Here is a 14,049-nt window from a genome sequence, read left to right on the forward strand (position 1 = left end):
ATACTGCTATTGCGTGTATGTACCGGCTATTTGGCGTTCTTCTCATGTTTCCTTCAATCATATACGTGATATACTTGAATGTATACGGTAAATAATGCATCTTTTCATCCTACCACGAAAACATTCGTTGCAAATCCGTGGCATGCAAATCAATTACATTCACTGCATCATGCATGCGTTCACGTGCTGTGAAATCTAGTACTACATGCACGCTTACAGTAATCTGTTTATGAGAAATGAGGAAATGTATCAATGCGATGTTGAGCATACAATGACGTTGGCAGACAGCGCGCTTAAATGCCCCCCCCCAAAAAAAAAATGTATCTGTGTAGAACACTGTCCCGTTACCGCAGAACTCGCTGTCATGGCCTATCTGACTGTCTCGCCTCTCCCCCCCCCCTCCCCGTCAGGCTGGTGGAGCTGCAGCAGCTGCCCTGGTCCAACCACGACGTGCTGCGCGTCATCCAGAACGGCCGCATCAAGGACCAGATGGAGCGCGTCTCGATGGAGACGGTGCCGCGGCTCTCCTATCTGCTGCAGCGCGCCATTGTGCGCGTGGCGCGCGAGGCGCAGCGTCTGGCGCGCGCGCTGGGTATGTGCAGCAAACAGGAGGTGCTGTCGGCGCTGCGCGTGGTGCTGTCGCCGGCGCTGAGCGACACGTGCTCCAAGGCGTGTCTGCGCGCCGCCGCCATGTACACCGTGTCGGGCGCCGACCAGCTGCGGCAGAGCAAGAGCGGCCGGGCCGGCCTGCAGCTCTCCGTCGGCAGGTTCCACCGCTGGATGTGCGACGTCCGACTCGGAAAATTCGTCCACGAGTGAGTACCAAATGGGATAACGTGTATCAGGAGAGGTTAGGGTGGGGAGTGGAGGGTACCGTGCGGCGTGCATCAGGCAGAATGGATGCTAAGACGAAATTTGAACAGTACATGGCAAAGCGAAAGGCCTTAATGTTGAGTGGTGCATGCTTGCATACGTTTGCAACCCTAAACGCAGCTGGGCTTTAACTAAGAAGGCCAGGCAGCGAACAATTCGACTGCATGTCGTAACCGACGCAGTCCAGCCATATTCGATTACGTATGTTAATTTACCGAATTAATGAGCCCATAACCCTAACGAACTCGACTCGTTCATAATCTGGGCGCCGTTCCCTCCCATTACGCCGGTTTGACGGCCGGCGTCTGCCCGGTCCGCCGCGCCCGCTGTGTACCTGACGCCGCTCCTCCGCCGCTCAGGTACGCAGCCGTGTACCTGGCCGCCGGCATGGAGAACCTGCTGGAGGAGATGGTGCTGCTCAGCCTGCCCGGCGACCCGCACGCCATGCTGACCGCCTCCACGCTGGAGCACTCGATCGCCAACAGCGGCGACTTCTGGGGCCTGCTGCAGCCGTACGCCCACCTCAACGCGGGGCGGACCGCCAGCGGTGAGCAGAGGGGGAGACAGGGGAGGGAGGGGGTCACAGCGGCGACTTCTGGGGCCTGCTGCAGCCGTACGCTCACCTCAACGCCGGGCGCACCGCCAGCGGTGAGCAGAGGGGGGAGACAGGGGAGGATTAGACTTGGTGGACGGGAGAAACTAAGGTACGAGATTTTGGCAGAAGTGAACGGACGTGACGATAACGGGGAGAGGAATCGATTCAGGCAATGAGGAGGACGAAAAATATAGGCGGAAGCATTTAAGGTATGCAGGAATTCGTAACGAAGACGCGGATTTTTTTACGATTTACTGTCTTCTTGGCATCGAAGCCTCATTTTCGATTCAAGAGGGCGCCAGTGTGTGGTGTTGTAAATAGTTAGCTCTGGTAGCAAACAGCTGCTGTCTCAGAGGACTTAATTTGCATTTATCGCCCGCCGTAAAAGCCACTCAATTTTTACGTTCGATGGACAGAAATGGAGCAGAATTGGCGCGTGATTTACGGCATCGCAGTTTGGCTGTCCGGAATGTTTTATGCCGCCGATAAAAAAAGCTCACAATTACCAGGTCTAATACGATTTAGGCGCAAAAACTGCCTCATCCCTCCAACCGTCCCCCATAAGGTCTCGGTGAATCCAGACAAATTATCGTCAACGTTTTACATCTAGTTTTTCGTGTCAGGGCGCGGGTCGGGCAAAAAGGTGCAGGTCCGACCGGGCTGGCGGGCGGCGGTGACCGCTGCTGACGGCTGGCGCGGGCCGGCCGGCCGGCGGGCGGGTCCTGCCGTCCCCTCGCCGGCTGACTGTCCGGCAAAAACCCGGGCCGGCGCACACAGCATGGCACCGGGCGCCTCAGAGCGACTCACAATGGTCGGTGCGTTGTCACTGCGCAGTGTCTGAGCCAGGTCAGCTCACAAACAATACATGTGCTCAGCTCCGCTGGTGCTCGGTGTCGGGGACTCTGCTAGTGATCATTCCATCGGCCATGTTGATTGGTTCATCGAGTGGCACTTGGCATCACATCGAGACACTCAATGTAGGAAAAGATGGTGCTAAGTTGGTGCTCTGCCGGTGCTCCACCGGTGTTCCACTGGTGCTCCACCGGTGCTCCACCGGTGCTCTGCCAGTACCGCCCGCCGCCGGGGGCCCCAATCACCTCTCTGGATACTCCATCGGTGCTCCGCCAGTACCGCCCGCCGCCCGCCGCCGGGGGCCCCAATCACCTCTCTGGATACTCCATCGGGCGCCGGGGCCGGTCGAATGCTAATAAAACCCCCGCCGCAGTCGGCCGCCGCTCCAGCGCCGCGCCGCGGGCACATTCCAAGAAGATGAGGCGGCGCCGGCGGCTGCCTGCGCTCCGCCGCACCGCCGACCGGTCACGGGGCATTAGGCTAATGGGCCGCGCCGGCCACTCCGGGGTCGGAGGTGCCCGGCCGGCCGCCGCGCGCGCGCTTTGTTTTAGGTGTTTGCTGGCGCCCCAGGTGAAATGAGACGTCCGAGGGTGGACCCACAATGGATTTCTGATGTCGGTACCGATTATTGACTCTTCCCGGATGACTGTTTGGGTAATTTTGGTACGGATAGCTGTGATTTACAATGTTTTGGTCACTTATGGGGAGTTTCTATGTCGGTGTTTGATGTCAGCACGTCTTTTCTCTTCGCTCGTAATTGAAAGACGCGCTCTGAAATTGTCGGGTCGCGGTACAATTCCATTAGCATGTGTGGGAAGGCTGAGACATAATTGTTATGAATTTAATAACAGCGAAAAACGCTAGTGAGCTGTTTATCACGGAAACAATTATGGTGATAAAGGTGGGACTACATCGGACCACATGTGGAGACTCATTTCATTCTGTGAGCTGTAAACAAAGCCGGACAATTTTATCGAGGCAAGGTCGGCCCGGCCGTTAATCACAAGCTGCTGCGGCCTTCTACCAGGACTGATGGCATCGGGTAATTCTCACAATATGGTACGCAATTCCACCGGCGCCACGGGGGCAGTGGGAAGTCGTGTGAGGGCGCAGACTTCAAAGGCGCGCGGGAGCCGGGCCGGGAGACACCCCGGTGCACGAGGGGAAGCTGAAAGTTACATCGGACTTATGATGTAGAGGTGTGAGCGACCGTATCCAGAGACTTCCTCGAAGTTGGAGGGCTGCAGTAATTCATTTCGAGGCGTAAATATTGATTGCTAAAGCCACAGACAACATTGTTATGCCCTCAGCCCATTCCTGCTCCCTAACAGCGAGTCACAGCCGCGAATTCATGGAGACTGCATTTTAGCACAGAAAGATAGCCCTGGCTCATGGAGACTGCAATAGCGACTGGGAGCATAGCAGCAACTGCGTCCTGGCACAGAAATCTAACACCAGGTAATGGCGACTGCAACAGCGAGTGTGAACATATCACTGTGACTGCCCGTGCGAGACGGCCGCGCTAGCAGGATGGCTCTCAGTGATCCCCGGGCTCGGCACCCATCATGCCCGCCCGGTCCGACAGTAACGACCTCCATAACGAGCACGCACAGGCTGTAGATGACCCGGCCGGTCACCCCGTTTCTCCCGCTCCGACGCCGCCGCTCGCTAGCCTCAGATGACGTCTAGAGTGGCAGGGCGATCGTCTGGCAAATAAGCCCACCCGCCCAGTCACGCTCGGCCAGATAATGATGCTCACTCGGCGCGTGTGCACTCGTCGAAATCTGCCGTAAATCTTAACGATTCATAAACTGTCGCTCAGTGGGGCGATGGCGATGGGGCGTGAGCCGGCCGTCTTCGGCATGGCTTTATTAGCCTCAGTGCCGTCTGATGGCTTCTTACCAATTACTGCGGCCGCTAGCATCCAGCGATTAGCCCGCCGAATGGCGCTCGGCCGATGGTTTCGGATCACTTGAGGATGTTAAGTGGGCCGAATTATCACGATTAGCGTTGTCCTAGGTCGAAATGTGGGGATAACTGGCTTACGATGCGAGCGAACGAGGGTATGACAATTTGGCCGGCCATCGAACTGGTCAAACGGGCATTGGGCATGCATCTATCTACAGGGGTCACGGCATCTCTTAAAGACGGCGCTGCAAAGAGGCTGCTAGACGGAGAGAGAAAGTGGAATACGACCATGAGGCAATCTGCCGAGAAGATAACTCTCGGTTTTATTGTCCTAGGATACCTACTTCGATGCCGCTAAACATCCGTGGCTGTTCGTATTACCGCTAATGAAATGCTATCCAGATGTGAACTAATGAAGCAATTTGAAACGCGTTGCAAGCACGTTTAAATGGTCAACAATTATTTTCTGTCGCTTCTTCCCCGAAATATCACTTTCATCAGCTTTTCGTGCGTGCATTAGACCGCCTGGCTCCTACCACTGACTTGCTTCTCGGTGACACAAGTTTCACCGTCCATCTCCCGGTCACTGACGTGTGTCTCTGCTCCCGTTGCCGGTTTCAGGCGCGCTGGCGCTGCCGCGGTTCCCGAGCACGTCGAGTCTGGACAGCTGTCTGTCGCAGAGCCAGTCGGCGGGGCGCTCATCCAACTCGTCTTCGTTCACACTGACCTCTGGCGACGACCACCGGCCGCCGGCCCGGAACGCACAGCAGGTACGCAGAGCGACGTGGTAACGTGTAAAATCCTGAAGGGTAGTGTGGGAGCAATGTTGTTGCTGTGTGTGGCATACATACGTGGTGTTCATCGCATAAAACGAGTGATGAAACGGACACATTTACCAATCTTGGTGCAAAGTTTACCTCTACATTTTTCTTTTCTCAGCTTGATCTCATGAGTGTTTCTTATTTTCTGCTTTTCATCCAACTGACCTCTCCCTCGTTCCCAGGCGCTGCTGACCACCTGCGTGGGCACACTGTCGGAGCTGGGGGAGCTAGTGTCGCGCGTGGCCCAGTACCACCAGTGTTTGGCCTCCTCCGGCACCCCGAGCCGCACGGCCATCACCTGGGGACCCTCGGCGCTGCACACGCTATTCTACTTCATGCGATGCTCTCAGGTAAGTGCAGAGTCGTCATTCGGCATTGAGAAAACGGTGCGTAGGTGATACACTCTTCAGCAGGCATCTTTATTATGTTTTGTACGTAAACCGTTTAGTTGCCATTGTTAGCTGCATCTATTATGATAAAATAATCGCAGTGATTACGTTCTCACCACATTGAAAGTATAAACACAACTGTGGGTTGCTTTTTTACACAACTGCCTAACCCCAGTTCTACCACCGGAGCATCCAGAGTTCTCTCCCCCTAACCTCCCCCTCCCCTCTACACAGCTGGAGCACGCCGAGCACGCGGAGCACGAGCGGCGCCCGCCGGTGCAGGAGCTGGTCTACGAGCGGCCGTACATCGTGCTGCCGCCGCTGGTGGAGTGGGTGCGCGTCAGCACGGCGCACGCCGACCACCGGCACGCCGCCGTCGTCGACAAGGACGACGTCAACCAGGCGGCGCGCCTGCTGCTGCCCGGAGTGGACTGTCCGCCGCGGCTTACAGGGTAGGTGGACTGTCCCCCGAGACAGACAGGGTGGGTGGTGGGGCTGTGAGGAGTGTGTAGTGAGCTCTGAGCGTGGGAGTGTGCTGTAAGAAGACGGTAGAGCCATCAGGGTAGGTTGAACTGGCAGGGTAGGCGGATCGTTGAAGTGGAATAGGATTCCACTACGACATGCTTTTGGTGGCTGGAGTGCACTGTCCACCGCACCTGACCGCGATGATGTATGTGGCTCTCCTTTCCCACCTTCACACATCCCTGAGTTGCACCGTGTCTCACCTCGACCCCCCCCCCCCCTTCCCTCCCGCAGGTACGAGGAGCTCAGCTGTCCTCGGAGACAGATGGACGAGGCAGAGTGCGCCAGGAAGTTCAAAATCGACCTGGCCTTCAGAATGCTGAGTGTCGGCCGGACGGACCTGGTACCCCACGCCCTGCAGTTGCTGCCCTCCACCAAGGTAAGTTCGGGCTACGGTGCCGCATACCGAACCGTGCTCGGTGCTGGATATATTTTGGTTGATAAATGATGTGTGCGATGGCTTGGAATGCTGGAAATGTGACATCGGATCAATAAGTCATGGATCGAATTTGAGTTAGAACCTCATATGGGCAATTCAAGGTTTGGGAGGACTAAACGTGATAAGGAACCACTCGGATTAAGTATTCTTACAGAGTAAGTTTTACATTAATTATTGTACATGTCTCCTCACAGGGCCAGCTGCAGGTGAACACGGTGAACGAGTCGGGCCTCTCGCCGCTGATGCTGGCCTGCGTCCGCGGCGACGAGGCCATGGTACGACTGCTGCTGGACTCGGGCAGCGACATCGACGCCGAGACGCCCCCGCTGAGCCCCACACATCCCACAGGTCAGTGGAGAGTCCCACACACCCCACAGGTTAGTTATAGTTACCGGCATCTTAGACAGAAACGGTGTACCTGTCCCAGTGTCCCACCCCACACCACAGGCTAGTTATAGTTACCGGACAGAGAGGGACTCAGATACAGTGTTCATCCGTCCGACTCATTTTGTACAGCCCAGGTCTAGGAACAGTCATTGAAGCATAGATAGGGTCGTGGTCCAATTCGCTAAATGTGTTGTGAGAATTCTTCCAACCTGCCGCGTAATTCCCCATGACTTACGGGACGTTACAGACAACACATACAGCATATCAGAGACACTTACAGAACCACAAAAATTACTTGTTCAAACCACAAAACACCACTAGCATTTCACCACAAATGGGTTCTGCGTAACGCTATTTCACAACGCTCCCAACTACAAACGAGTCACGATTTACGTGTGACGTTTCCAGCCAAACTGCCCGCTGTCTCGCCACTGAGCCGAGGGTTGCGCCCCTGGTGATCTTTACGCGACTAACGTCCGTCCGTGTGTGCCCTCAGCGAACCCTGAGACGCAGCACTGGACGGCGCTGACGTACGCTACCATCCACGGACACGCGTCCATCATCCGCCTGCTGCTGGAGAAGGGCGCCAACGTGGAGGGCGGCGCGCGCCTCAGCGAGGACAAGTGCACCGAAACGCCGCTCCAGGTGCGTGAGAGGCAAATAGAGAGGGAGAGGGATGGAGAGAAGGGGGAGAGTTGCTTATTCAGAAACAGGGCAACCTTAGGAGGTGAAGTCAGTAACGAGAGATCAGTAGGTATGAAATTTTCAATCGTGGTATCGTATGTACCTAAAAATGAGCTGAAGCCTGAAGCACGCCTGAGTTCTGCTGCGGATACCATTCAGAGGCTCGCTTCTGATTCCGTTTCCCCTCGGTGTGACAGGTGGCGGCTGCGTCTGGCAGTCTGGACATCGTGTCTCTGCTGCTCAGCTATAGCGCCATGCCGTTCCTCTCCACCCTGCTCAACGACTCGCTCTGCTACTCGGGCGCCGCTCAGAAGGTATGTACCGAGCTCTGACGCTCCCCGTCTACCGAGAACGGATATAACTCCTGTCAGTCAGTACCGTTTACAGACCCGAGTGGCATAACCTGCTTAGGCAGTGGACAGAGGTGCATCTATTTCCATTTGCTTTGCATTGTTTTGATTGGGGGAGCGGAGAAAACCAGTTATATTTACGCTGTTCTGACCACTCCCAACAACACCAATCAGGAACGGCGAGGCAGATGGGTGCAGCACCGTCAACCCACCACAGGACTGATGGTCAAACTAGGGACATTGAATGCTCACCAACTGTTTGTGTCCCCGTCAGCTGATACATGGACAGTTGTTTGTTATTGTCTGTTCACCGCTCCCTCTCGCTATTCAGTGCATCACTCACATATCTGCCCTGTCCTTATACTCGATGTAAACTGTCTATCCCTAGACTCAGACCCGCCGCTTTCTCTGTGGCATATGACTGTGTCTTTTTATATCTACCCACCATTGCAGTCTCCAATAGCTCTCAAGATCTCCAATATGTAGGCTTCATATGTATCTGATAGCTTCCATCCACCGGCTTCAACCACCGCCATCGCCACAATCGCCTTTAAGAGTCTCGATATACTTCTCTTCGTCTGCAGCGGTGCTCTGCGGTGCTGTCACTGACCCCCTCTCCCCCTCCCCTCCCTCGACAGGGCTGCTATTCTGCCATCGCTGTGGCGTCTGCGCACGGCCAGCGGGCGGTGCTGTCACTGACCCCCTCTCCCCCTCCCCTCCCTCGACAGGGCTGCTATTCTGCCATCGCTGTGGCGTCTGCCCACCGCCAGCGGGCTGTGCTGTCACTGACCCCCTCTCTCCCTCCCTCTCTCTTCACAGGGCTGTTACTCTGCCATCGCTGTGGCGTCTGCCCACCGCCAGCGGGCTGTGCTGTCACTGACCCCCTTTCCCCTCCCCTCGTCTCCACAGGGCTGTTACTCTGCCATCGCTGTGGCGTCCGCGCACGGTCAGCGGGCGGTGCTGCACCAGCTACTGTCACACCCGCTCAACAGCGGCCGCCAGGAGGTGCTCAGTCTGGAGGAGATTCTGGCCGAGGGCAGCAGCCAGCACACGGGAGACCGGCGCGGCAACCGGCTGCAGGTGAGATCGCTGGGGTGTAGTGGGGCGGAGGGTATCTGTTTAACGGCGAGACGTGCTAGTGTGATCGAGATCGGGAACAAAGAGTCTTGTTGACGCATCGGAAACTTTCCCAACTACAAGAATTTTACTCATTTCTTGGTAGTTCGTGACTCATACTGATGGCCCACCTAAAATTTTACTTCGAATCCGTATGTCTCTGTTCCGACAAGCAATGTTTGATAAAACGTTAGTCTTCTATCTTCCTGGTTTGGTACGTGTGCTCTCTGATCTGATCGTGTGTAACCTCTCTGACCCGTTCTTCAGGTGTTGCCTGTGAGCGTGGACGACCCGCGCACCAGCTCCCTGGGCTCCAACAACTCTGAGACGTCCCAGATGCTAAAGCTGACCAAGGTGCAGATCAAGGCACTCCAGGAGGCCATGTACCACAGCGCCGAGAACGGACACCTCGGTAAGTGTCGAGTGGCTCTGTTTGTCTGATAGTCTGATTGCAAAGCTGGTAGTGACGGCTAGATCGTTAGATCGTTTCTGGTTGTATAGTGTCGTCAGTCGTGTGGTAGGATACTTTACAGAAATATAATCAAAAGACGGTTTTCATTAGATTATTAACGGCGTCTTTATGTTCGCCACGCCACTGGCATTACCTTTCTCTTCAATCACCTCTCAATCCCGTACTTGCCGCCCGTGCTGACCCGCCGTTTGCTCCACAGAGATCACGCTGGACCTGCGTAACCTGGGCGTGCCGTGGACCCTGCACTGCTGGATGCACACGCTGGCCACCGCGCACGAACACCGTCTGGAGAACATAATCGACCAGCTGCTGCAGGACTTCCTGCAGGTCTGGCCCGACGACTACTCGTCTCAGTTCGTCGACGAGTGCCTGCCGCTGCTCTTCAACATCTTCAGATACAGCAAGGTGGGTGTGAGGCAAACAGCGGTGCTGAGGAACGTTTGTTTTGGTAAGTGCTCCTTGTGATATTTGATATCTTGCGATATAATCGTGGATGCATCGCTTGGTAGTGGGTGTCGATCGATTGTTAGTGGTTAATAGCTGAATAACAGTGTTAGCGATCTTCAATGTCGGCTATATGCAATACGCGCGTTATATCCTGCTGTATTTCAGCTAAATAACCAGCGACATCCCTTTTTCAGTGCGAGGGCACGTCTCTGCTACTGGCGGACATCTTCTCGTCCTGTTTCGGCCGCGAGGCCATCAAGGAGATCCGCGACTCGACCCTCACCGGCGGCCCCCGGATCGACCCCAACTTTGTCAACAACCCCGACCTCTCGGACGTCCAGTTCCGTGTGGAGGGACGCGTCTTCTACGCGCACAAGATCATCCTGATCAACGCCTCGCCCAGGTTCAAACAGATGCTCAACTCGAAGTTCTGTGACGGCAATCCGCCGATCGTGCAGATCAACGATATCCGATACGATATCTTCGAGGTGAGGACTTAATGGCTCTCTGAGCGTGACACTGTTACTGGTACACGTAAAAATCTAGTCACCAAGCGCTATGTGATTTTGTGATGCTTTCCTAGGACTATTCGATTCATGATAACTCACTATCAGTTCTCTACAGACATAGCATGCACCTATTTTTGCCACATCTATTGGTCGCTTCAAACATTGTCCAATGCCTAAGGTATGCCACGACTCGGCCCACGACAGCCGTATGTCGACCCCAAAGCACGTCGTCTTTGACCCAGCCTTTGACTCCCGTCTGTCTCGTTTTTCAGCTGGTGATGCATTTCCTGTACAAGGGCGGCTGCCAGCAGCTCTCGGTCGGTCAGACAGACGTGCTGGAACTGATGGCCGCAGCCAACTTCTTCCAGCTGGACCGGCTGCTGCGCTTCTGCGAGGCGCGCTGCGCCAAGCTGGTCGACCTCGATAACATCGTCTCCATGTATATTCACGCCAAGGTGCGGAACGAAACGTGAACATGTTATTTACATTCAGCTTCAGGCAAGATAGGTAGACGGTATCGAGATACAGCTCTCGTCTAACCATGACTACTGCCTGATGTGTTTTGTTACGTTTAAAAACTTCCAATGGCTGGTTTGGTGATCTGTGGAATTGCTCATAGTGTCTGTCATGACAGGTTGTCCGTGAGCGGATCATCACTAACACCCGTGTCTCCCGCCCACAGGTGTACAACGCGGCACAGCTGCTCGAGTACTGCCAGAGTTTCCTGCTGCAGAACATGGTCGCCCTGCTCACCTACGACGACTCTGTTCGCCGGCTCATCTTCGGCAAGAAGCTGCACAACCACGACGTGCTGGCGGGGCTACAGCTGACCCTGCAGACGCGCATCAAAGCCAAGTGCCGGCCGGCCAGCTAGCTGCCGCCGCGCGCCCCACCCACCCCCAGAGACCCCCGTATTTATTATCAGATCCGGTACCTCACCTTCAGTCAGTGTCCAGGCTCCGCTAGGTGGCCCCAGCAGCGCCATCGGGCGGCCAGCCGCGCGGCGGCGCTTGTTTGTTTGTTTTATATTGCGTCGCCACCAGACGTGGTGTTTGTCTCGAAGTTCCTGATGGCGCGCGTGCGGCAGCGTTACAGGAAGGTGTGTGTGGAAGGCTCAGAGAGTCTGCATTGGGAGTAGAATGTCTTTGCCTCGGTTTGTTTGTTTATGATGCCACTTTGACTCACTTTGATATACTTCGTTTTCTGGTTTATAGCTATCGGTGCGATGTGCTCCATGACAAGGTAACCCGAGTGTTGTGAGTGAGTGTTTGTGTGTGTATGCGCTCGTGTGTGTATACCGGTAGTGGAGTGTAGTCCGGCGGGCCGTCCTCCGGCCGCCGTTCGACTGCTGCGTCCGTCCCGCCGCGCAGCGGTAACCACCTCAGTCTGTGCCTCGTTCTAGTTGCTCAAAGTGTGGCCGTCGGGCGCGGCTCGGCCCGAGAACAGACCGTACAGTGCCATTGAGTACAACAAACAAACACTGGGGCACTCTGTGAATCAGTCGCGTGCCAATATTGTACATAGACTCAGTATTACCGGTGTGTGCCGGGGAGCGCAGACCGCCGTCCGGCAGTGCGAGAGAACCGAACAAATATGAGAGAGAGAAAACTGTTTAATCAGACGGGAGAATGAAGCCGAGCGTCTTCCTCGCATGTTCACGAATGGGGAAGCGGAAGGTTCGGGCGGCGAACCTCTTGAACGAATACTTATCGCGGAAAATTTGCCATGAGAGACGATGTGTTGTGATGTTTGGCGTTACGCCAAAACGGTTAAATACATTAAATGGAAAGTTATATGATGTTTCCATGCGTATCTTCAGCATATGTATAAAGATAAAGCAACTGATGCCAGTTGTAGGTTAACCAGGTGGAAGTCTGTCAGTAAACACCCAACGTTGCTGCGAAGTTTGAATGGTCAAATCCCCGTGATCATAGTGGGTGGTCTGTTCCGTAGCTCAGTTGGTAGAACGTTGGTCTCCCGGTGGCAAGAGCCCGGGTTCGAATCGCTCCGGGTATCCCTCCCCTGAATCACATTCAACGCTTAAGCCACTGTTAAGCAGATAGTTACCGATACATCTGCAAAAATTGTTCCACTCAAGTCACGGTGAACAGTTAGGTGTATACTATTCTCCCCCACTCTTGACGTGAGACACCTAAGCGGAAGTTGACAAGGTTGATCATATGCGAGATTAGTTGTGAAAGACTGATGGGTCTACGAAGCAGTGAGGCGGAACTTCTCATTCTCAGTCATTTATACAAACCACACGAGCATATAAATAGCTGCCAGAATTATACTGCCCTCACTTTTGCACGTATACAATTCAATCCAGAGCACTATGCAGACACATTGTGCGTAGCTAATGACCATCGCATCCAGCCGTAAGGCGGTCTGAGCACATTAGGCACATGTCGTACGGCTTACCTGACGCACAGAAATGCCTGCTAGTGAGCCGAATAAATGCAGCTTGATGCTTGAAAATCCACCTAATACAGCAGGTTACCAAGTCCTGGTCCTCCGAGTCCCTGTCCTCCAAAGGGCCCTCCGAGTCCCTGTCCTCCAAAGGGCCCTCCAAGGGGCCCTCCGAGTCCCTGTCCGAAGGGTCCTCTGAGTCCCTGTCCGCCGTAGAGACCGCCGAATCCCCGACCTCCGAAGGGTCCTCCGAGGCCTTGTCCTCCAAGGATTCCACCGAGACGTTGTCTTCCGCCGAGTCCGCCGAATCCCTGTCCTCCGAATAGTCTGCCGAGTCCCTGTCCGCCAAACAATCCGCCAAATCTACGTCCATATCCGCCCAAGTTTCCGCCGAGTCCCTGTCCTCCGAACGGTCCACCAAGTCCCGGTCCGCCGAACAGTCTGCCGAATCTACGTCCTCCGGCTCCGAAGGGTCCGCTGAGTCCCTGTCCGCCGAAGATCCCGCCGTACCCTTGTCCTCCAAGTCCCTGTCCTCCTAGGGATAATCTCTGTCCGAAGGGTCCTCCAAGTCCTTGTCCTCCGAAGGGTCCATCGAATGGTCCTCCGAGCCCTTGTCCTTCAAAGGCTCCTCCGTCGAGTCCCTGTCCTCCGAGCAGTCCTCCGTCGAGTCCCTGTCCTCCGAACAGTCCCCCGTCTCCGATGGGCGGCAGTCGGGGCCGTCTGGGGATCAGCAGACTGTGCTCGCTGATGCCCAGGTCGTTGATGCCCAGGCCGCCCAGCTGGTAGGCGTACGACGGTGCCGAGAAGTAGACACTGGTGCCGTCCGTGGGGATGTTGTAGCTGTTGCTGTAGTCGCTGCCGCTGCCATAGAAACTGGCCGCAGCGCCGGCCGTCAGGGTGAACCAAATCACCGCCTGAAATAAAATACAGAGGATGAGACGACAAAGCGACATCAGTCACTCGCTTGGAATGATCGCGCGTAACAAAATATGCTTACATGTGCGTTTCGTAAGAGTCGCCTACATTACCGGGATCAATACCTATATAGGTATCAAGGTACATGGTCCGGGGCGCGACATCGACCGTAGCGGCGAGGGAGGCTTGGTGCCCGTATTATTGAATTGGGTAGTTCCCTAGTCATAGGAATCCATTCACCAGAAATCTGTTGATACGTAGCCGGACACCGGACGGATCAGAAATAGGGAGCAAGACTAAGGACCGATAACGCTAGCTTTATTTTCCCGATAGCATGACAACTTCCCCCGAGCAATTTGTC

General features: G+C 55.2%; 1 protein-coding gene across 4 annotated transcripts in view; it reads left to right on the forward strand.

Annotated features, from left to right (window-relative positions):
- Positions 1-12,157, forward strand: part of LOC122382266 (ankyrin repeat and BTB/POZ domain-containing protein 2-like) — a 96,064-nt gene extending 83,907 nt beyond the window's left edge. For all 4 annotated transcript variants that reach the window (XM_043367371.1, XM_043367372.1, XM_043367374.1 and 1 more), the window contains 15 exons: positions 411-815; positions 1,233-1,420; positions 4,850-4,998; positions 5,232-5,399; positions 5,673-5,890; positions 6,195-6,339; positions 6,594-6,747; positions 7,283-7,431; positions 7,668-7,784; positions 8,730-8,900; positions 9,204-9,348; positions 9,608-9,813; positions 10,050-10,343; positions 10,637-10,819; positions 11,047-12,157. In XM_043367371.1, the coding sequence (XP_043223306.1) occupies positions 411-815; positions 1,233-1,420; positions 4,850-4,998; positions 5,232-5,399; positions 5,673-5,890; positions 6,195-6,339; positions 6,594-6,747; positions 7,283-7,431; positions 7,668-7,784; positions 8,730-8,900; positions 9,204-9,348; positions 9,608-9,813; positions 10,050-10,343; positions 10,637-10,819; positions 11,047-11,238 (2,884 nt within the window). In that variant the 3' untranslated portion in view covers positions 11,239-12,157. The remainder of the gene's footprint in view (positions 1-410; positions 816-1,232; positions 1,421-4,849; positions 4,999-5,231; positions 5,400-5,672; positions 5,891-6,194; positions 6,340-6,593; positions 6,748-7,282; positions 7,432-7,667; positions 7,785-8,729; positions 8,901-9,203; positions 9,349-9,607; positions 9,814-10,049; positions 10,344-10,636; positions 10,820-11,046) is intronic.
- The last annotated feature ends 1,892 nt before the right edge of the window (positions 12,158-14,049 follow it).

This window comes from Amphibalanus amphitrite, unplaced genomic scaffold (assembly GCF_019059575.1).
Source record: "Amphibalanus amphitrite isolate SeventyFive unplaced genomic scaffold, NRLGWU_Aamphi_draft 000136F_arrow, whole genome shotgun sequence".
NCBI lineage: Eukaryota > Metazoa > Arthropoda > Thecostraca > Balanomorpha > Balanidae > Amphibalanus > Amphibalanus amphitrite.